Source organism: Elephas maximus, chromosome 12 (genome assembly GCF_024166365.1).
Source record: "Elephas maximus indicus isolate mEleMax1 chromosome 12, mEleMax1 primary haplotype, whole genome shotgun sequence".
NCBI classification, from domain to species: Eukaryota; Metazoa; Chordata; class Mammalia; order Proboscidea; family Elephantidae; genus Elephas; species Elephas maximus.
In genome coordinates this window covers 86,430,859-86,454,014 of record NC_064830.1, presented here as the reverse complement: position 1 = coordinate 86,454,014, position 23,156 = coordinate 86,430,859, and the positions used below count along the sequence as shown (strand labels likewise).

At 42.0% G+C, this 23,156-nt stretch overlaps 1 protein-coding gene across 1 annotated transcript in view; it reads right to left on the bottom strand.

The window, feature by feature from the left end:
* Nucleotides 1-10,119: 10,119 nt before the first annotated feature.
* HS3ST4 (heparan sulfate-glucosamine 3-sulfotransferase 4) overlaps nucleotides 10,120-23,156 on the bottom strand; it is a 458,743-nt gene continuing 445,706 nt past the window's right edge. The window contains exon 2 of the mRNA XM_049903467.1: nucleotides 10,120-11,036. Within this exon, the coding sequence (XP_049759424.1) occupies nucleotides 10,400-11,036 (637 nt within the window). The 3' untranslated portion in view covers nucleotides 10,120-10,399. The remainder of the gene's footprint in view (nucleotides 11,037-23,156) is intronic.

Below are 23,156 nucleotides of genomic sequence, written 5' to 3'. Positions count from 1 at the left end.
CTAGGGCTCCTTGATGGTTAAAGAGGGGTAAAACTGAGAGAGGATGGGAACATGCATTATAATGTGAAAAAGAAGGCAAAGTCTATGTGTACCTGAGGCAAATTCTGCTCCTTTAATACATCTTTGAGATACCCTAAGCTGGTCCCTTGATGTCAGTTAGCCACATGAGGTTATAATGAGTTCCCCCAGATAATGAGGTCTACTGGCCCAAGCATTTTGTTTCTTGTCCTGTGGGCTTATCCTTTAGGATTTTTACATATGCAAAAAAATATGAACTGAGAGTACCTCATGCAATGAAGATATTTATTCTCTCACTTGAAAAGAAGCTTGGGGGTAGGTGACTGCCGGGTGGGATGATTCAGTATCTCAGTAATGTCAATAGCTCTTTTCTTCAGTCTTGCTCTGACATTCCCAGTGTTGGCCATGGTTGCCCTTATGGTCACAGTATGGCTGCCACAGCTCTAAATATGTCTCCTTCTCACAATAGAATTCAAATGAAGGAAAAGTGAATCCCCATCTTCTCATCACTGACCACTCTTTTTTTTTTTTTTTAATCAGCGAAAAGCCCTGAACAAGCAACTGCTCATGCCCCACTGGCATAAGCAGATCACATGCCAATTGGCAAGGGGAACGAAATGAGCATAATTGCTTAGACGATTACGGTTCATTCCTTGGGGGTGGGAAAGAGGTCCACTTTCCTTGAGTACCTCCCACTTCTTACCATGTCAAAACCAAGGTTCTGTTAATAAGGAAAAGGGGGTAGACAACTGTCGATAGGAAGCCAACAGTATCTGTCATAGGTATTACAATCATTAACAATATAGATTTGAGAGTTAGCTTGTTATTGGAGCCATGTGAGTAAATGAAGCCATCTAGAACATCCACATAAAATGAGAAATGTACCAAGGATACAATTTTCACCATTAATTAAAAATGAAAAATAAAACAAACAAAAAACAAAACAAAGAGGAGAAGGAGTCGGCAAAGAGAAAGGAAGAGAACAGAGGTGGGAAAAGTATAAGGGAGAGGAATACTATGGAAAAAGAAGCAGGAATACTTTACAGAGCAAGGGAGAGAGTGGCCAATGGTATCGAATGCTAAAGAGAGATCAAGTAGATGAGGCCTGCAAATAGCCTCTATATTTGGCAATTGGGACATTACTAGTGGCCTTATCAAGGATTTCGTTAGAATGATGGATGCAGACACCACGATGCAAGGGCGTAAGAAGAAGAAAAAAAAATCGAGTGGAGAGAGGATAGAATCTACTTTCAAAAACTTTACTATGAAAGGGGGATGCTGTTTGATATTTTGGAAAGTACTATGGCACATTTTTGTGTATTTTTTCTTAAATTAAGGATGGAATGATCTGTTTTGGACTGATGTTAAATATAAATTCCAAGTGAGGAGAGGGATAAATGAATAAATCACACAATTGTGGAGGAGGTTAATAGCTAGGGATCTAACACAAGAGTAGGAAATAATGAGACATGAGCAAAGGAATTAAGAATTCATGCCGTAACGAGTAATTCTTGACTTGGCTGCCCATCAACATTTTGTGCCTCTCAGGTTTATCGGGAAGATACTTTCCCACTGACAGTGAGTGCTACTGCAAGGCAGGACCCTTTATGACGGCTTAAAACCAAAGAAACAGGTGTGTGCCACAAATTACTGTCTCTATAAGATATTGCATGAGACTTGTACATTTTTGGTAGGAAAAATAGAAAATTTGAAAAAAATATCTGGGATGCATACATCCCAGCAGACTCTGGGGAGGACTTTGGGAGGGTAGGGTTAGTGGGACAAAGTTGGTCCCTCTGAACTCTAAGGGTAGTCTTGTGGGAGTTGGGAAGGAAAAAAAGTCCATACTGTCTACCAAAAATTCAGACACACTCAGTGATCCAGCATGTTTCCATGAATGAAAACACATGGTCTCAACAAAAAATTCAAAGCAGAAAATAATTAGGACTTGAAAGGGTTTAAAGTTTATAATAATATTTATAATAATTGCAGCTTTGTCGGGCTCTTTCTTTTCAGCAGTTCATCTATGAGCTCCTCACTTAGGCTTCACACTGCCCTCTGAGGCTGGTGCAGTCACTATTGCCATTGGATAGATGAGGGGGCACAAGTCTGGTGAAAGGCAGAGAGAGACCTCAACTTTTCTATGAAGGCCACTCACTTGGCCATAAGAACAAGGGGGGTGGATTGCGATAGAAAGCTTAAAAAAAAAAGGGGGAAATTTCTAAAACTAAACGGCCTGGGAAAGGGAGATGCCCAGGAATAAATAGAAGGAATGGATACCAAAACTGAGGGTCTTGCTGAAGTTACAGACCAGAAATTTATAGAGACCTCAATCAGCGTTCTCTGCGTAAGCACCAGAGCAAAATAAATGGATGATGGGATTCATCCTGGCTTGGGGACTGGTCTGTGAGTCTATGATTTAGACTCAGTTTTTGGCCTGCTGCATATGGCATAAACAGTTCCTATTTTATTCCTTGTCTTTCTTGCCTCTCAGCAGAGGTCTCACAAATGCCCGTTGTAATGAAAGTCCTTATTTCCAAAGTCTTGTCCCTAAAATTCCCAAAAGTGGTCCCTTTTCCCTGGCACAATTTCTAGGCAATTCCACTGGGATAAAAGCTAGGAAATCTTTTCTTCCTGAAATGGCAGAAAAGAGGTTCTCTCCTGCTCAGTCAGCAAGTGTTGCATTTGATTGTCAAAGCAGCAATGGATTCTGCTGGTGTCATTTCGAATGCTACCTGAACCTTTTCTCTGAAGACAGAACGAACCCAAAACCAAAAAACAAACCCGTTTCCATTGAGTCAATTCCAACTCATAGTGACCCTATAAGACAGAACTGCTCCATAGGGTTCCAAGGCTGAAATCTTGCCAGAAGTAGACTGCGACAACTTTCTCCTGTGGAATGGCTGGTGGGTTTGAATCACTGACCTTTCAATTAGCCGGTGAACACTTTAACCTCTGTACCACCAGGGCTCCTTAGAATGAACCCAAATGAATGCTAAATATCTACTTGTTCAGGAGTTATCAGAAAGAATGCACATTACTTTTTTTTTCTTTTTACCATTTATTGTATTTTATTGTCCCAAGGCTGTTCCCGTGTCATAGAGACAAACTGATAACAATGCTCATCCCCCCAAAATGTGTACATTTAGGGGGAAATGTCCGTTGTTCCAGACACAGGTGTAATTGAGTTGTGAGCAAACTTGACAGAAGTAGGTCTGCTACGGGGATTGCGGCTCCTTGAAATATTTTCGGCGGGAGAAGACCACGTTCTTCCAGCCAGCACACAGCAGTGTGAAGGCTACCGTGTTTTTACCCCTTTGCCTCTGCAGACCTACTGTAGAGACAAGTGGGACATGAACTGATGGACTCTCAAACTTTCAAGAACAACAATTTGCCATTTTCCCCAACGTGGTTCCAGCCTAACCCTGCAATTCCAGCTAATCTCTCTCGCTTACTTTTTTCTAGGACACTTTGTGTTTCTACCAGGTAGGGGAGGAGTTTAAAAAAAAAAAAAAAGTTAGAAAGTTTCAAAAAGCTTAATATCAATTCTTTTCTCAAGTTGAGATTTAAAGAAACATCCAATATCTTTTATAACCCAAGATCCTCTAATAATCAAATTCCAGAACTTTGTGTCCCCTGGGAAACCATCCTATCCATTCTCCCTTACTAGCAGGACTGCTTTTGCCCATTCCCATACAGATGATAATTTTCTTCTATTAAAACTTCACTACTCACAACTTTTTTCTAGCACCTAGCATAGTGACGGGACGTAAGTCCACAATAAACGCAAAATAAGCGAAGGAATGGAATCAATGGTGGAAATTTCCAGACTTCTTGCTTTGCTTTAACAACGATTACTGCCTTCAATTTCTTCCTGTATCTAACTTAGCTGATTGTGAAGATGATTCCCAGTGGCATCCTCAGGACCCCATCTGCCTACTTAGGCAAAGCTGCCTCTCTGAGTCCTGGTTGACGGATTGGATGTAGAGTTGGGTAAGAGCAGTGAAAAGGTATGTGCATTGGTCATGTATACAGAGGTCTAGTTTAACCCCAAGGTGTGCTCTTTGCAGAGCTTTGAAACATTCTCATCCCACCCTAGTCTATATCTCATGAGGTGGAGCCTCTGTCTTCGGGCACACCATTAGAAAAGTCTGGACGGCATGCAGGTGAGAAAGACTGGGGCATATTTGTATCAAACACATAATTACCTTTTGTATCCTGAAAAGCCTCCCTCTTAGCATTTGTAGAAGCATCTCATTTTTTAGACCAATCTGTCAGGCAAAGCTATTTTTAAATAACCTTTGTTTGTCTTTTGAATCTCTGCCATGAGATGCAGTAGGAAGTGTACTGGACAAGAAGTCAGTAGCTCCAGATTGGAATCCTGGATCTTCTATGTTACCTTAGGCAAGACAGGGTGCTATCTATTTCTATGTCTATAGAATGAGACATAAGACATAAACTCTGAGAGCTCTTTACACCAAATTTCTCGGTCTACCCTATTGAATTTTACCTGGATTCCTGGATCAATTCTTTCTAGTCCTCAGAGCAACCATAAAGGTTCTTCCTGACTCTTTCATTACCTTTTCCTCAAAACATCCTGTCCTGGCAAAAAGTCTAAGGAATCAGGTTCCTAAGGCACATGGGATAGCTAGCCTGGCATCTTTGTAAGGGAAGGTGTCTCTCACTAGAAACAAGGAGGGTGTGGGTACTAGAAGGCAAGAGGGAAGAGCAAGAAACTGAATAGGAAAATGAGCTGCCCAGGACTGATCCATCCAAGAGGCTAATGAGAGAAGTCTTTATTACTCTGACTGGGAGTCCAAAAAGTCTCAGTTTAAAGGTTAATCTCCATTTTCTCTTGGAAGAGGACCAAGAGATGAGTTTGTGATACTTGAGACTGGCCAGAGGGAGAAGTGAGAACTCAAATGAGCTCCATTTCTCACATTTAGTCCAATTTATGCCCCATACAACAGGGTATTATGGGGCCAATAAGAGCTAGAAAGCACTGTGATGAAGATCTTCCTTATCCCCAAAGATGAGTGACTCTTCTACTTCTAGTCCACTTGTGACCTCATGGACGATTTCTCAGCTGGTCGTTATTCTCTGCAACTAAAACCCAGTGCCCATTCTTCTATCTATTTCAGAACCATCTTTTTCCAAATGGCCCAGAATGATTAAATGGGATCACAGCTATACAAACTGACCTTTTCTGGGCTTAGAGAAACAATTATGAAAATACCCTTTCAAACCATGTTTACTGCTATTATTTAGGGCAGGCTGTACTGGCACTTCCCTCCCCGACCATCCCCAGCTCAGCAACTTTTGTTCTGGTTTTACAGTCATGATGTTTCCGTGGAACTTGGGAAAGTTACTTAAATTTTCAAGCCCTCAGGTACTTCATCTGTAAGACAAGGCTAAATCTTATTGATCATCCCTGAGCTAGTGAACAAGTCTATATTATCTTATAATCTAAGATGGGTGAAGGTGTTTGAAAGTATGATTTAATTGTAACTATTAATGATTTTAGCAAATTTTCAGAAAAGGTGAATTTCTGTTACTTTGGAGTTTCCCTCTTGATATATATTGATCAGTGAATGGCTGACAGCTAAGGGAAGAGGGTCACTCCTTTGGCCTTGGCCCTGGACAAGGCCAAGAAAGCTATCGGTGGCAGGGACCTCTGGAAGGATTTGTGTTTCCTATTGGCTGTGGTCTTTGTTATGGATTAAATTGTGTCCCCCAAAATATGTGTTGTAACTCCTAACATCTATGCCTGTGGTTATAATCCCATTTGGCAATGGGTTGTCTTTGTTATGTTAATGAGACAGGATTAGAATAGGGTGTGCATTGAGTCAATCTCTTTTGAAATATAAAAGAGATTTAACAAGCAAGCAAGAGAACCAGAGATGGGGGAAAGCTACATGAAGATTGCCCAAGAGAAGCTCAAAGAGACAAGGACCTTCCTCCAAAGCTGACAGGGAAAGAAAGCCTTCCCTTAGAGCCAGCACCCTGAATTCAGACTTCTAGCCTCCTAAACTGTGAGAAAATTAACTTCTGTTTGTGAAAACCACCCATTTATAGTATTTCTGTTATAGGAGCATTAGATAACTAAGTCACTTAGAGAAAACAGACAGCAGTTTCCTTTCTGGGGCAAGGTTATTCTTTGCAACAATATCTGTCATTCATACTTCTCTTTCCCAGGCACAGAGCTCATAGCCTGGAATCTTGAAAACTTCACCACCACTTCCATTCCAAGATTTCTGTTTGGCTCTGTATGAATGAACCTTGGCATGTTGTTTCTAAAAGAACCTTGAGCATGGAGTGAAGGAAAAAGCCAGAGTGAGGAGAAGTTGTTCATGTATAATGTAGGAGAAGGGCTCTGCCCTTGGGTAGAGGGGAGCTTTTACATTTGGATGTCTACAATTTAGCTAGTTTAGTGCTTTTCTTCCGGCCTGGCTCTGAACAAAATCCAATGGTGGTTCCGTTAGCACTTCCAGAGTTGTTCAGTCTCAGTAACACTGAAGTCACCCCCGAAGATACCTCCTTTGGAACACTATAAAGGTATATTGTCCTAGAAGGGGTATGCAAAACCAGGCCTCTTCTTCATCGTCATGATCATCATCATCATGACCATCATCATCTTCATCACCATGAGCTCTGCAGCATCAGCATCATCATTATCACCATCACCATCATCATCTTCGTCACCACTGTTTGTGTCAATCATTTTATTCCTTTAAATTCCTTCCCATCTATTAACTCATTTTAATCATCACAGCAACTCTGGGTGGTAGGCAGAGTAGCGGTTAAACAGACTCATTTTTGAGATGTAAAAACTCAAGTTCAGATTCATAGTGCTGCTTGTCTAAGACCCAAATAGAGGCAAGAATAAATCCCAACTACGTTTTTACCTGGAAACCCTGGTGGTATACTGGTTAAGTGCTAACCAAGAGGTCAGCAGTTTGAATCCACCAGGCACTCCCAGGAAACTCTATGGGGCAGTTCTACTCTGTCCCACAAGGTCGCTGTGAGTCAGAATGGGCTTGAGGTCCGTGGGTTTTTGAACCTGTCTCTTGCTGGTAGTGAGGCAATGGAGAGGGTTCTTTGGAGGATAACGTGGTTGGGGTAGGAAAATGGGAGGGGAGGGGGCAGGAAACTAGAAGAACCTAAGAGCTGAGGTTTTAAAGATATGAGGCTCAGATCAGGACTCCTAATACCGTGGGGCAGAGCAGGTCACAGTCTTCTGAGTATATCATTCTATCTGAAGGGGAGCTGAAGGTTTCAGGGAATTCCCTGTGATTGGCAACAGCCTTACTGCTCTGAAATTGTGGTTTTCATACGCAGTCTAAAGACAAATGGGGACACAGAAATGCGGCTGGTGAGTGTTTTTGTTATTGTTGTTTAAGCTAGTAGGTTTAAGTTGCAAGGTCAAAGTTTTCTTATCTGTCTAGTACGGAATGATACTGGCAAAGGGAGATGAATACGGGAGCGATGGCAGCTGCACTATTTGTAATTCTCCTGTTCTCATCTCTGAACCATGTGCAGCAGCCTTTCCTGAGCCATGAATCATCCATTCGAGGGAAGGGAGGGAGGTAGAAAATGAAATATAATTTATGCTTTGCTAATTGAAATCAAATACGAAATTCAATCTTCCGTGAGTTGCAATGCTCACGTTTAAATAAGGCAGACGTATTATCAACCTGACTCTTATTTTCACAGGTTAACTTAGATTTCTGGAATAGAAAATAATTCCTTTGTCAAGTTTCCCCACTGCAGAAGGCGACATGGTTTAGTGGTTCACTCCCAGAATCAAAAGGATCAAGCTAGTGTAGACACTGCAAAAAATAGGGCTTAAACATGTCAAGCTTGCTTTTCTTTACAGAACCAAGAGCTTTCAACCATATCACCAAACAGGCCCTTAAAAAGAAAAATTCTTAAGATCCCAAGGCTTAGGCCTCTGCTCTCTTTCTATAGAGAATTTCAGACTACAGGGAAACCCTGGCGGCATAGTGGTTAAGAGCTACAGCTGCTAACCAAAAGGTCGGCAGTTTGAATCCACTAGGCGCTCCGTGGAAACCCTATGGGGCAGTTCTACTCTGTCCTATAGGATTGCTATGAGTCGGAATCAACTGGATGGCAGTGGATTTTGGTTTATTTATGTGACACATTTACGTGACGAGAGTAGTCTCTGTCCCTCTCAGGACACATGCTTACCAGCTTTCTCTTGAAGCAGCTCTTAAGGTCTTGATGTCCATTCTTGAGGGGATAGCCTGAGAGATGGAAAATGTGATCAAAGGATTGAGTCGATGTGTGTCCACCCAAGATGGAAATAAGGGCAATAGTAATAGTCATTCTTAGCTGATAGGAAACATCTTTAAAGCTTTCGTATACCTAGACACTCCTTTGCCTGCCTAATTTATCATGTTACCCTTTAGCTATTTGCCATTGAACTACAAAAGAGACCATATTCCCCAAGGAAGCCATAAAACACTGGCGGTCTCTTCCCTTGCAAGTAATTCCCACAAGAGCATGAGGAAGGTAGGAGGGAGGAAGAGAGAGCAAAGAATACACACACACACACACACACACACAAACTATATGTATGTATATATGTGTCTGTATGTTTTTTATGCGTATTTTGATCTATATCTTCTTTTGCTTTGGTAGTGAAGTTGTTTCTGTAGCCTTCGGCTCAAATAACAATGTTCTTAGCTGAAAAACAGTTTTTATTTGTAAGGCCATTTCTAAATCTGGCCTGTAAGTCCATTCCTTGCCAGGACTGGTTAAGATCGGGAAAGTGGCACCCGTTTGGGGAGTGACATTCTTTGTGCTGTTCCAAGACCCATCCTGTCCTGCAGACAAAATTCTCTCAGGGTCTTTGGGCTTGGTCCTTCCGGCCATCTCAGAAAGTGTGCTCCCAGCAGTCTAGGTGAGGGGATGGGGGTGGAGGTAACCAACACAAACACGCCATCAGAACCCATTAATCAGGTTGCATTAAGCTTTATAACAACACAGTTTTCATTTAGCGGGAGAAATGACAGTTTAATAACAGCTGAACAAATTTAACTCCCCCCCCCTTCATACATCTTTCCAATTTTACGAGAACAATTCCTGGTTTTGGAGATTTGTGAACAAGTGCTTTATGTCAAATGCTGCATTTTAATTGAATCAAACTAATGGGAAGGGACACTATTTGGCAGCCCTTGATGGGGGTGTCTGCAGACAGCCCTTGTCCTCCCCCGCCCTCCCCATAAACTAGATCCAACAAATGGAGTCAGCTTCTAGCTGTGTCCCCATACATGCCATCTCTGAACAGGGCAAATGGAGCATGAGATGAGCGTGAGGGGCCATGGGTGGGGCAAATAGAAGGGACTACAGAATGGTAACTGCTCCCCTCCCCATTGTGTTCTAAGGGTTATTCGGGACAAGAGATATGCCAACTCTCTGGTCCTTGCCCCTCTGGGGACCCTAAGGGACAGATCCCACACGAATCGCATGACTCAGAATCATGGCACTGAAGGAGAGGGTCTTGAGGTAAGGACATCTCTCACCAGGAGGACTGGCTTTCTTCTTTCACCCTCATCTTTGCCAGCCTCAGGGCTCAGGTGCAATCAACCACTCTTAGATCAGCCCTGTAGGCCTGATTCCAACCTTAGGGCAAATGCTAAACATCTCCACAACCCAGGATACTTATGAGGAGAGAGACCCAACCCCCTTAGAGGGCTCTTAGAAATAGACTTATATGGTGTCAGCTTTTTTTTTTTTTGGTGAAGAACGTGCATGTCTCTGCCTTCATACTGATGGGGGACATGGGGCAAGTCAAGGAGTTGTGGGATAAGGACTTTAAGGAGAAGGCTAGAGACAACTTAGAGGGAGGATCTTTCTCCCTAGGGGTCCTAGAACACTCAGCCACAAATAGCATTCTGGAGAGACGCCAAAGCAGAGGTTTATACAGCAGGTAACTGTGCCAGGTACAGGGCTAGAACCCAAGCTCCCCAAACCGAAGTGAGAGCTCCCACCAAGGAGACCTTCCTTTCTAGCATTCAAATAAAACATTCATGGTACTGTCTCTGACCTTGACAACTATTTATCCTCTGTCTTCAGACTATTAACTAGCAGAAGACAAACATTAGCAGTGGGTTCTGGTGGCCATCTGGTCAACCAGATGCTGTTGTCCAGTTTTAGACAGCCCTGGGTCCTCTATGGGGATGTCATGGGATTCACTCCGGTGCCTAAACCAACAGCATTAGAGGCAATCCTGCTGGGATGAGAGAGGAAATATACTTGGCACTCCAGCAAGGCTGAGGCTGCAGACCCTGGGGAGTTTCAGGACTCAGGTAAGGAACCTCCACGGCTATTCACTAGCCTTCTCTCCACATCTCTAGCCTCATTTGTCACTCTCTTCCTGCTCCCACTGGAAATCTTGACCAGTCATTTGGTAAAACATCATGTTGAAGGGTTTGTAGAATTTCCGTAGTCTGTGGATCACATCTGGGTCGATGCGGGGATGAGTCCGACCTTTGCTCTTGCCTAAGCATCTTGGGGCGCTGCTGTCTTCTGGCTTCTTTAGGCAAGGGAACCCCTTGGTTTTGTTGAAATAGAAATGTTTATCAGTCACAACACGCTTGAGGCCAAGGAAATCCTGTACTTTGGCCATTTCCCCCGCGGGGTCTACTATGAGTCGCTCACCACTGACAAAGAGGATCTGAGAGAGGGGGAAATACTGCAGCCAGTTTTCCAGGTGCAGCGCATAGATCCCTATTCGAATGGCACTCCAGGATGCATCGATCAACCCCAGGGTCCTGTTTTTGAAAGCCAGCACCTCGAAGGTGGGGATCTCGGGTTTCTTTGACAGTGTCTGAGTGTAGTCGGAGATGGCCCTGGTCACGGGGTTTCTCACCACCACAATCAGTTTGATGTCCTTGGCCATGGAGTGGATGCGCTTGGGAGCTTCATTTGTCACAAAGTAACTTGGTGTCTTCTCCATGGTTATCTGCCCATCCAAGGTCTTAGGCATCACATTTCTGGAAGAGGGAAGAAAAGAGAAGTGAGTGGTTATTTCTATCTAGAAATATTCTAATGTTTTGCCTGGCACAAAATGTTTTATATGACCAACCTAGTGGTTAATTAAATTAATGGAAAACAGTTGTAAGGTCTTCCTAACGCTATGTCCTGACTATAGTTCTAACTATAGTGTTATCAGAAAAGGCAGCAAAAAAGCTTATGCATTCACTCTTGGGAACCATATACACCTATTACCAGTTATGTTTAACCTGGACATGTTCTTAACTTCTCCATTAGTTTTATAATCTCTAAAGCAGAGATAATAACAGCACCTACTTCACACTCTAGCATAAGGATTAAAGGAAATAATACCTGTAAAGCATTTAGCACAGAATGGGGTATGTATACGAGCTCAATAAACTAAACAAACAAAAAACCAAACCCACTGCCATTGAGTCAATTCTGACTCATAGTGACCCTATAGGAGAGAGTAGAACTGCCCCCATAGAGTTTCCAAGAAGTGCCTGGCGGATTCAAACTGCCAACCTCTTGGTTAGCAGCTGTAGCACTTAACCACTATGCCACCAGGGTTTCCCAATAAGCTAAGGCTATTATTATTGTTACAGTGGCTTTCAGAAAACGTTTGAGCTCAACAAGACCTCAAAGATGATCTAGTCCAGGGGCTGACAAACTACTGCCCAGCTCAGAATGATTTTTCCATCTTTCACTAGTTGAAAAAAATCAAAATGATAATTGTCTTTTGGGAGAAAGGTAAATTAAAGAAAATTCCAATTTCAGTGTCCATCAATCACCTTTCATGGGAACACAGCCATCCTCATTCATTTGTACATTGTTTATAGTTGGTTTTACACTACAATGGCAGAGTTGAGTAGTTGCAACAGAGACAGAGATCTTCCTGGACTGCAAAAAAACCAATATTTACTATCTGTCCCTTTAAGAAAAAGTTTGCTGACTTCTGATCTGGTCTGAAGGCAGAAGGCATTGCTGTGCAAATGAGGAAGCTGAAGCCCAAGAACAGGAATGAATAGGAGAATCAGACAAGCTTTGTGACCTCAGTATGTTGAGTCACAACCCCAGGCTTCAGTATCCTCATTGTAAAATGGTAAAACTGCCCTCAAGATGAAGCTGAGGAGAAAATGACAGACAGAGCAAGAGCACTTAACACAGGTCTGGTTAAATGCAAGGGAGTTTGGGAGTTGCCTTCTTTCTTTTCTCCTGAGGCGTCCACTCAGCCAGTGACAGATCTCACATTAGGGATCAGGTCTCCTGCTTCCCTTGCCAGGGTTGCTTCTTCACACCCACCCTCCATATGTGCCCATCTTCAGAATGGTCTTGTCTCATTTGGGAACTTCAAGATGTTAAAGGGGTTTAACACGATTTGTCCCCCAGTCCCAACTGTGGCAGGTCTCTCGATGATAACACAATGTCCAGTATCCTATTATACAGTCAATTTGCTATAGGCATATGTAGACCAAAGTTAATTGACAATAAACCTGTTCGATACCTGTTGCTACGGCAGACCATCTGCTACCACGTGCTCCATTAAGTCTATTCACTTCTAAGCCTTGCACCAAAGTGGTACATTTAGGATTATACAAGACCTCTTTGTTATGATGACATGCTTTTAAATGTCTCAGCTAATAAAACTTAATACAGACAAAGATCCCTTAGCTTCCCCTACCATAATTAAATTTATTTACTATCGCGTGTCTGGAGAAAGAATGACTTTTCTTTTATCTGTAATTCACATGCTCGGTCAATAATTAATTGCTACTGGGTTTTGAGCTTTCTCTGCAAGCACTTTTATTAGGCAAGAGGAATCAGCCTGGTTGAAAAATTAACATAGAGCTAGATGCTGTTAAAGTATAATGGTTGGGCAGCATGGACTTTTCGGATCAAAGCAATAGCCCTAGCCATTCACAATCATGCTTGTCTTGGACTGATATGTTCTCCAAAGTATTTTGAGGGTCTCTATGTGTGCGGAAACCCTGGTGGCATAGTGGTTAAGAACTACAGCTGCTAATCAAGAGGTCGGCAGTTCAAATCCACCAGGCATTCCTTGGAAACTCTACGGGGTAGTTCTACTCTATCCTATACGGTCGCTACGAGTCAGAATCAACTCCATAAAAATGGGTTTTTTTGGTATATGTGTGTGCCTGTCTGGCACTTGCCAGATCTAACTGTCTCCTTTGGAGTATCTGGCCTAAGGAGCACAGTTTTTGGGGGGTCAGAATTCCAGATTGAAGAGTCCTGACAACTCCCTTATCACCCCAATAAAGTCACTTAGCCAATTCTAAGCCTCAATATTCTTATCTAAAAAATGGGTTTAATAAGAATCCTTCCCTCGTAGGGTTGTAATGAAGATTAAATATAATGAAGTGTTAAATTATTATTTGCTATTTCTGTTGTGTGCTGTAGAATCAATTCTGACCCACAGAAACCCTATATGACTAAGTAGAACTGCCCCATAGGGTTTCCTAGGCTGTACTCTTTAAGGGAGCAGATCACTAGGTCTTTTCTTCGTGGAGCAGGTGGTAGGTTTGAACCACGGACCTTTAGGTTAGCAGCCAAGCGCTTATCCATTCTATCACCAGGGCTCCTTATTAATTTATTAGGGTGCCAAAACAACAAACCTATTGTCAGCAAGTCGATTCTGATTCGTGGCTACCCCATGTGTCATAAAGCAGAACTGCTCCATAGGGTTATCTTGGCTGTAATCTTTATGGAAGCAGATTGCCAGGCCTTTCTTCCACAGTGCCACTGGGTGAGTCCAAACCTCCAACCTTTAAGTTAGTAGTCAAGCACCAACTGTCTGCTCCACCTAGGGACCTAAAAATTATTAGGATGTTGTTGTCGTTACTCAATGCCACCTTACATACAACAGAACAAAACACTGCCCAGTCCTGTGCCATGCTCACAATTGTTGTTATGCTTGAGCCAATTGTTGCGACCACTGTATCAATCTATTTTGTTGAAGGTCTTCCTCTTTTTCAAGGACTCTCTACTTTACCAAGCATGATGTTCTTCTCCAGGGACTGCTCCTTCTTGATAACATGTCCAAGTACGTGAGATGCAGTCTCACCATCCTCACTCCTAAGGAGCACTCTGGCTGTACTTCTTCCAAGACAGATTTGTTCATTCTTCTGGCAGTTCATGGTATATTCAATACTCTTTGTCAACACCATAATTCAAAGGCATCAATTCTTCTTATTCATTGTCCAGCTTTTGGTGCATATGAGGCAACTGGAAATACCATGGTTTGGGTCAGGCACACCTTAGTCCTCAAAGTGACATCTTTGCTTTTGAACCCTTTAAAGAGGTTTTTTTTGCAGCAGATTTGCCCAATGCAATGCATCGTTTGATTTCTGGACTGCATATGAGGCAACTGGAAATACCATGGTTTGGGTCAGGCACACCTTAGTCCTCAAAGTGACATCTTTGCTTTTGAACCCTTTAAAGAGGTTTTTTTTCAGCAGATTTGCCCAATGCAATGCATCGTTTGATTTCTGGACTGCTGTTTCCATGGGTGTTGATTATGGATCCAAGTCAAATGAAACCTTTAACAACTTCAATGTTTTCTCCATTTATCATGATGTTGCTTATTGGCCCAGTTGTAAGGATTTCTGTTGTCTTTATGTTGAGATGTAATCCATATTGAAGACCGTAGTCTTTGATCTACACCAGTAAGTACTTCAAGTCCTCTTTACTTTCAGCAAGCAAGGTAGTGTCATCTGCATATTTCAGGTTGTTAATGAGTCTTTCTCCAATTCTTCTTCATATAGTCGAGCATCTAGAATTATTTGCTCAGCATACAGACTGAACAAGTATGGTGAAGGGATATAACCCTGATGCACATCTTTCCTGACTTTAAACCAAGCAGTATCCCTTTATTCACATCTTTCCTGACTTTAAACCAAGGAGTATCCCTTCATTCTGTTCAAACAAATGTCTCTTTGTCTATGTACAGGTTCCTCATGAGCACAATTAAAAAAAAAAAAAAAAACAATTAAGTGGTCTGGAAATCCTATTCTTCTCAATGTTATCCATAATTTGTTATGACCACATAGTCAAATGCCTTTGCATAGCCAATAAAGCACAGGCAAACGTCTTTCTGATATTCTCTGCTTTCAGCCAAGATCCATCTGACATCAGCAATGATATCCTTCCACATCCTCTTCTGAATCTGGCTTGAATTTCTGGCAGTTCTCTGTCAATATACTTATGCAACAGTTTTTCAATTATATTCAGCATAACTTAACTTGCATGGGATATTAATGATATCGTTCGACAGTTTCCGCATTCTGTTGGATCACCTTTCTTTGAAATGGGCATAGATATGGATTTCTCCCATTCGGTTGGCCGAGTAACTATCTTCCAAATTTCTTGGCATAGACAAGTGAGTGCTTCCAGTATTGCATCTGTTTGTTGAAACATCTCAATTGGTATTCTTTCAATTCCTGGAACCTTCTTTTTCAACAATGCCTTCAGTGCAGCTTGGACACTTGCCTTCAATTTAATCGGTTCTTAATCACATGCTACCTCCTGAAATGGTTGAAAGCCTACCAATTCTTTATGGTATAGTGACTCTATGTATTCCTTCTATCTTCTTTTGATGCTTCCTGTGTAGTTCAATATTTTGCCCATAGAATCCTTCAATATTGCAGCAGGATGCTTGAATTTTTTCCTCAATTCTTTCAGTTTGAGAAATGCTGAGCATGCTCTTCCCTTTTAGTTTTCTAACTCCAGGTCTTTACACATTTCATTATAATACTTTATTTTGTCTTCTCAAGCCTCCCTTTGAAATCTTCTATTCAGCTCTTTTACTGTATCATTTCTTTCATTTGCTTTAGCTACTTTACATTCAAGAACCTTTTGCTTTCTTCATATATGATATCCTTGATGTCATTCCACAACTTGTCTGGTCTTCAGTCATTAGTGTTCAATGCATCAAATCTTCTTGAGATGGTCTCTAAATTTAGGTGGGATACACTCAAGGTCATACTTTGGCTCTCATGTACTTGTTCTAATTTCCTTCAGCTTCAACTGGAACTTGCATATGAGCAATTGATTGTCCCGCTGTCGGCCCCTGGCCTTGTTCTGACTGACCATATTGAGCTTCTGCACCGTGTCTCTTTCCACAGATGTATTTGATTTGATTCCTGTGTATTCCATCTGGCAAGTCCCATATGTATAAAACCAAAACCCACTGCCATTGCATCAATTCTGACTCACAGCGACCCTGTAGGACAGAGTAGAACTGCCCTGTAGAGTTTCCAAGGAGCACCTGGCAGATTCGAACTGCTGACCTCTTGGTTAGCAGCCGTAGCACTTAACCACTATGCCACCACGGTTTCCCCCATATGCATAGTCACCATTTATGTTGTTGAAAAAAGGTATTTCTAATGAATAGGTTGTTGGTCTTGCAAAATTCTATCATTCTGTCTCCAGCATCATTTCTATCACCAAGGCCATATTTTCCAACTAGTGATCCTTCGCTATGAGTCAGAATCGACTTGACAGCAGTGGATTTTGGTTTTGGATCCTTCTTTGTTTCCAACTTTCGTGTTCCAATCACCAGTAATTATCGATGCATCTTGACTGCGTGTTTGTTCAACTTCAGATGCAGAAGTTGCTAAAAATCTTCAATTTCTTCATCTTTGGCATTAAAGGTTGGTGTATAAATTTGAATAATAGTCGTATTAACTGGTCTTCCTTGTAGGCTTATGGATATATCCTATCACTGACAGTGCTGTACTTCAGGATAGATCTTGAAATGTTCTTTTTGACATTGAACACAATGTCATTCATATTCAATTTCTCATTCTCGGCATAATAGACCATAAGATTGTCTCATTCAAAATGGCTAGTACCAGTCCTTTTCAGCTCATTAACGCCTAGGATATCAATCTTTATGTATTCCATTTCATTTTGACAACTTCCAATTTTCCTAGTTTCATACTTTGTACATTCCATGTTCCAAATATTAATGGATGTTTGCAGCTGTTTCTTCTCATCTTGAGTTGTGCCAGATTAGCCAATGAAGGTTCCAAAAGCTTTACTCCATCTGCATCATTAAGGTTCACTTTGAGGAGGTGGTTCTTTTCAGTCGTATTTTGAATGTCTTCCAATTTGAGGGGCTTATCTTCCGGCACTATATTGGACAATGTTATTCTGCTATTTATAAGGTTTTTACTGGCCAATTTCTTGGAAGTAGGCCACCAGGTCCTTCTTCCTAGTCTGTCTTAGTCTGGAAGCTTCACTGAAGCCTGTCCAGCATGGGTGACCCTACTGGTAATTGAAATACCAGTGGCATAGCTTCCAGCATCTCAGCAACACACAAGCTACCACAGTATGACAAACTGACAGATGAATGGTGTGGTGCTAATAAAAATTATTAGGATGGTGCCCAATTAATTCCAGAATTTTTTTAACAGGGTAGTTGCACAGGATCAGTCTCATCACAATTCTTAAAGAAGGGCAAGGAAAAATATTTACATTTCACCAAATGGAAAAGCTGAACCACACAGGAACTAAAGGACTGGCTGAGAACAAAGCATGTTTTGTTTCAAGCCAATATCATCAACTGTACTTCCTGATCTGGAGACTGGTGAGCAACAGGGGAGCCACTTAGTTCAATCTGAGTTTAGGAAGGTACTGATGTTCTACTTTTATTTCAACTGGAGAGATGACTTCCCTTATTTTATTATGAAATTCATATCCTAGCATAAAAATATTAAGTAAATGTTGATGTAAAAAATAATCACCCGAAGATAGCTATTTTCACATGGCCTTTCCAGATTTTAGTGTCTCAAATGTGCTTCTGTTTATTTTGTTGCATTTTCCTTTAGCACAAGCGCAGCTGCGAGGCTTTTCTTCTCACCCATTCTTTGCCATTCACTTCTTACACCTCAGTGTTTTTCTTTACATTGAGCCTCGTCCAAGTTCATCTCCTTCACATCAACTAATTGCTGCAGCCTGTCAAGATCTTTATGGGTATTAATGAAATGGGATGAAATGGAATCCAACCTATAAGCCAGTGGGTGCAGGACAGTAGGTGTGTTTCTAGCTCAATGCTGGGCTTAAAAGGGAGTGAGAGGGAGGATCACTGGTGAAGGTAGAGGGGAGCAGAGGGATCTAAATGGCTTTGTTTATTTTATGGACGAACGTTAAACCATGTAATTTAGGAGTGTTCCTGTATTTGGGGCACAAACGGTAAGACAAGATCCAACTGTTGTGGCGTGATTTACCCAGGATATTTTGCCAATTAAGAAGATACTCAGTAGCTGCTCAAAATCTATAAAGTAGCAGTTCACCCCCAAAACTAATTCTGAATCAGTTATATTCATTCATTTTATGAATGTGTAATGCTCACTTACTGGCAAACATGTTTCCTGCCTCTACATGTTATATAGAGAGAGCTCTTTATAGTCACATTGAGGTCCTGGGTGGCGCAAATGGTTAAGTGCTTGGCTACTAATAGAGCGGTTTGAATTCACCCAGAAGCAGCTCAGGAGAAGGGACTGGTGATCTCCTTCTGAAGGATCAGCCATTGAAAACCCTATGGAGCACATTTCCACTCTGATACTCGTGGGATTGCCATGAGTCGGGATTGACTAGACAGCACCGGTTTGTTTCTCTATAGCCAAAAACTTATTGAGAAACTGGCTCAGAACCTGTCATTTTTCAAGGTTTCACTAAGTATGTCACTTGGTTCTAAATCCAGGGGCCACGCAAAAGGAACTCAACTCCAGAGTCAGTGCCTAAAACCAGTTCCTGACAAATAGCAGGTGCTTAATTAGTATCTGGAAACCCTGGTGGCGTAGTGGTTAAGTGCTACAGCTGCTAACCAAAAGGTCAGCAGTTCGAATCCACCAGGGCCTCCTTGGAAACTCTATGGGGCAGTTCTACTCTGTCCTATAGGGTCACTATGAGTCAGACTAGACTCAAAGGCAATGGGTTTTGGGTTAAATTAGTATTTGTTGATTGAATGTATGAATAGCAAGCCAATTACCTCCTTTTTCCTGTTCTAGGGTGGAATCTTCCACATATCTGTCCTAAAGCTAGGTTTTTGTTATCACTGGTTTTGTTACTCTGCCTTTTCTTGGCCCTTATTCCCTCACCAGGGCTCTCACCTAGGCCCCAAACCAGTCTCAATTTCCACACTCATCCTAGTCTCTGTTTTCCTATAAAGCTTGAGGAGGCAACTCTCCTACTGTCTAAGGCCTCCACTTGGATTTTGGATCTCATCCCTCTACCTCCTCAGGAATTTCACCCCAATTTTCCTTCTCTCTTGGGTTTTAATTAAGTTTTACTCAACTGGATCTAACATTTGAACATGCTCATGTTCACATATCTGTGCTTGAGGATAAAGAAGATGACCAGTTTTGCTGGAGGGGAGTCAGTCAAGGCAAGAATGTTGGAAAGTAAGGTCAGGGAGATGGGCAGGGAACAGATCTTGGATGGCCTTCTAAGAAATGGGAACGACACTGGGTTTTATTCTAAATGGGATGAAAACTACTGAAGAATACTGACCAGAAGGGTATGACATGATTTATATTTTACAAGACATATTGTGGGGGTATTCTGTCTGATTTGATGACAACACAAGGGAGTGTGGTAAAAGGAGAAGGAAAGCAATCTGCTAAAAGTCCTTTTCAGGATGCCATGTTAGAGATGAGGGTGGCATGGAGGCGGTAGGGTGGGCAAAATGATAAAAAGCATTTAAATGTGGGATATATATTTTGAAAGTAGAGCCAAGAGGTTTTAATGATGGATAGAGCATAAGTGTGAGAAAAAAAGAGCTGTCATGGATAACTCCAAGATTGCTGGCCTGAGCAACTGGTTAAATGGTTAGTGTAATAATTGATATAGGGCCACCACCCATCTTTGTCATATTGCAGCGGCTTGCATGTTGCTGTAATGCTGGAAGCTATGCCACTGGTATTCCAAATACTAGCAGAATCCTCCATGGTGGACAGGTTCCAGTGGAGCTTCCAGACTAAGACCAGGAAAGGAATGTCTGGTAAGGTGCTTCTGTAAAATTTCCAGTGAAAATCTTATGGATCACAACAGAAGATTGTCCAGTGTAGTGCTGGAAGATGAGCCCCCTAAGTTAGAAGGCACTCAACAATGGACTCTGGACTCAAGAATACCAATGATGGAGTAGATGGCACAGAACTGGGCAATGTTTTATTCTGTTATACATAAGGTCATCATGAGTCAGAGCCAACTCAGCAGCAACAAACAACAAAAAAATTAATATGGAGAATGCTAGATAAGAAGCAGATTTGGGGAGAAAGATACCAAGTTTGATTTTAGGCTTGTTATTATGAGATATCTGTTTCACTTAGGCTCAAGTGGATCCGTTACGTAATCATCTTGATACAAGAGTTTGAATTCAAGGATGATACAGGTTGGAGGCGTACATTTATGTCAAGTGGTCACATTCCAGTTACCAGGCAGTAGGGAGAAGAAACATCTTCCTCTCTTTACCTTCACTAGTGGAAAATGAGACTTCTTTGCCTATTTTGGGAGTTCTTTTGTGTAAGAAGAGTGTTAAGTTGCTGGGTGTGCAAATCTTATTTTTAAATGTCCATTACAAAGATTAAGTTACTAATCTTTATTCCTAAAGTCCTTGATAACTAACTACCTGTGTTACAGAACTTAGCATAGTGACATAATATGATTCTTCTCCTTGCACTTCATGGCTAATCTCAGTCCCTTGAAGCCACGAGCAGAGTTCTATTCATTGCATCTCCAGTGCCTAACACTGTGCCTCCCACATGGTAACCAGACCCAAACCCAACTGTTGCCTCGAGTTGATTCTGACTCATAGCAACCCTATAGGACAGAGTAGAACTGCCCCATACAGTTTCCAAGGAGTGCCTGGTGGATTTGAACTGCTGACCTTTTGGTTAACAGCCATAGCACTTTAACCACTACACCGTCAGCCACATGGTAGATGCCCAATAATTTTTTATGATTATAGGATGGACAAACGAATGACAGGCAAATGCATAAATGGTCCCTGGAAGTCGAGAGAATTGGGGAAGTGTGGAGGATGGCCACTGCTCCTCTGAGTAGATTTTCCTTGGAGTGCCTGAGTCCCATGCCATTCCTGTCTGAAAGACCATGCACTTCAGTGTGGACCATATGGTGAGAAAACACTGCATCTGTGCTTGGAACAGCTCGTTAACAGTATCTTGGGTGCTCAGAGAAACCGTGACATCAGCGTCATCACAGTCCTGATGCGAGAATCATTCCACAAGATCACACAGCTGCTCTCACAGCCCCAAATGTTTATGAGACACTATCCAGCTCACTTCCTCCCACCTCCCCTGGTACTGGTGCTCTGCGAAGCACTAGCTCCATCTGAATGCAGGGCAGCATCTGGGGACGTCCTAGAAACAATGGTGCAATAGTCTTCACGTGGCATAGAGTGAGAGCCGCCATTCAGTGACTGCTCACTATAGGGTGTGCTCTGCAGCTGAGAGTTCAAGTTCTGATCTTAGATCGACTTCTGTAAACACTTTCAGAAGTTAGACTCTACAGCCTAGTGGTTAAGAACATGGACTCTCAGCCAAACTTATTGAGTTCAAATCTACCTACTACCTGTGTGACCCTGGGCAAATTACTTAACCCAAGTAATTTGTGTCACAGTTTCATTATCTGGAAAATGGGCATAATAATAATAATACCTTCCTTATCAATTTTTTATGAAGATGAAATGAGTATACTAGAAGGTTCTCAGTATGCTGGCTGTTAATTTTCACAACTGCTTTCTTAAAATGACACTATTATTATCCGCACTTCTTACCACTATTATTACCCTCGGGAAACTGAAGCCTGGTGTGACTGATTCGCTTGCCCAAAGTAACAAGAGGTAAAGTCCAGATTTGATCCTGGGGCTGTCTGACACCATGGCTCAAGACCTTAATTACTGCCCAATAATGCTTAACCAAACGGAAACAGACACTCAGCCCAGTTACATGTGTCTTGTCCAAGGTCACCCTGCTAGTAGGTGGTAAAGCTGAATCTTGAAATGAAACTCATTCTGTGTGCTGTAAAGGTGGGCTGTCACAGACATACCACTGAAAGTTACAGAAACACAGGCCAGAATCTCCAGAAATTCTTGCCAGATCAAGCTGCATCATTCAATTTGTGATATCTCTCTCCGGGGCCTCCTCAATCGAAGCAAATGGATATCATCATGAATGCCCAGGGAGAAAGCAATCACCCGTGTTAGCTATGAAGTGCCCGTTCTCTCTAGAAGGGTCACTGGAAGATCTTGCCTTTGGCTTGTCTGAATTAGAGGTACACAGGCCCCTTTCATTTTCCCAAATGTATTAATGGCACATAAATTACCAATCTTTTCTGGGCCCTCCTGATGAACTGTAGCCCAAGAGAATGGTGGTTAGAGCAACGGCATGAGATGAGTGAGGCCACTTCATCTGCATTGAGGCAAGAAACTTACTTAGAAATTCAGTTGAGCACGTCCTACTTGCCAAGCATGGGCAAGGCAGTTTCACATGTTATACTGGTTAAACCTCACAAGTAGTATATGTTTCACTGAGCACTTTATAGAGATGCGGAAGTTGAGGCTCAATGACACAATGAACCCTGTCCAAGGACGTGTAGCCAGGACCTTGTCCTGCCCAGTTATGATGAAAATTTCATTGTGCTTTCCAAACCCGAATTCATGTTCTTGGATCCATGAGGGAAAAAAAAAAAAAAAAAAAAAAAGCCATTTGGAAACCACTTTGCTTATATAGGGACCCAAGGCTGGAATCATGCCCCAGGGCCACATGGCTCTCAGCCAAACTGGGCTAAGAAGTGGGGATTCCTGAGTTGTAGTTCTGAATGAACAACTAACTTGCTGAATGACCTTAGGAAAGGGACTTCCCCTCTATGGACCTCAGATTCCTATACAATAAAGGACTGTTAATATTAAATCCCTAATTTATTACATTAAGTATTTATTATGCATCATATATTGGGTATAACCAAACCAAACACATTGCTGTCGAGTTGATTTTGACTCATAGCTAACCTGTAGGACAAAGTACAACTGCCCCATAGGACTTCCAAAGAGCAGATGGTGAATTCGAACTGCCTGCCTT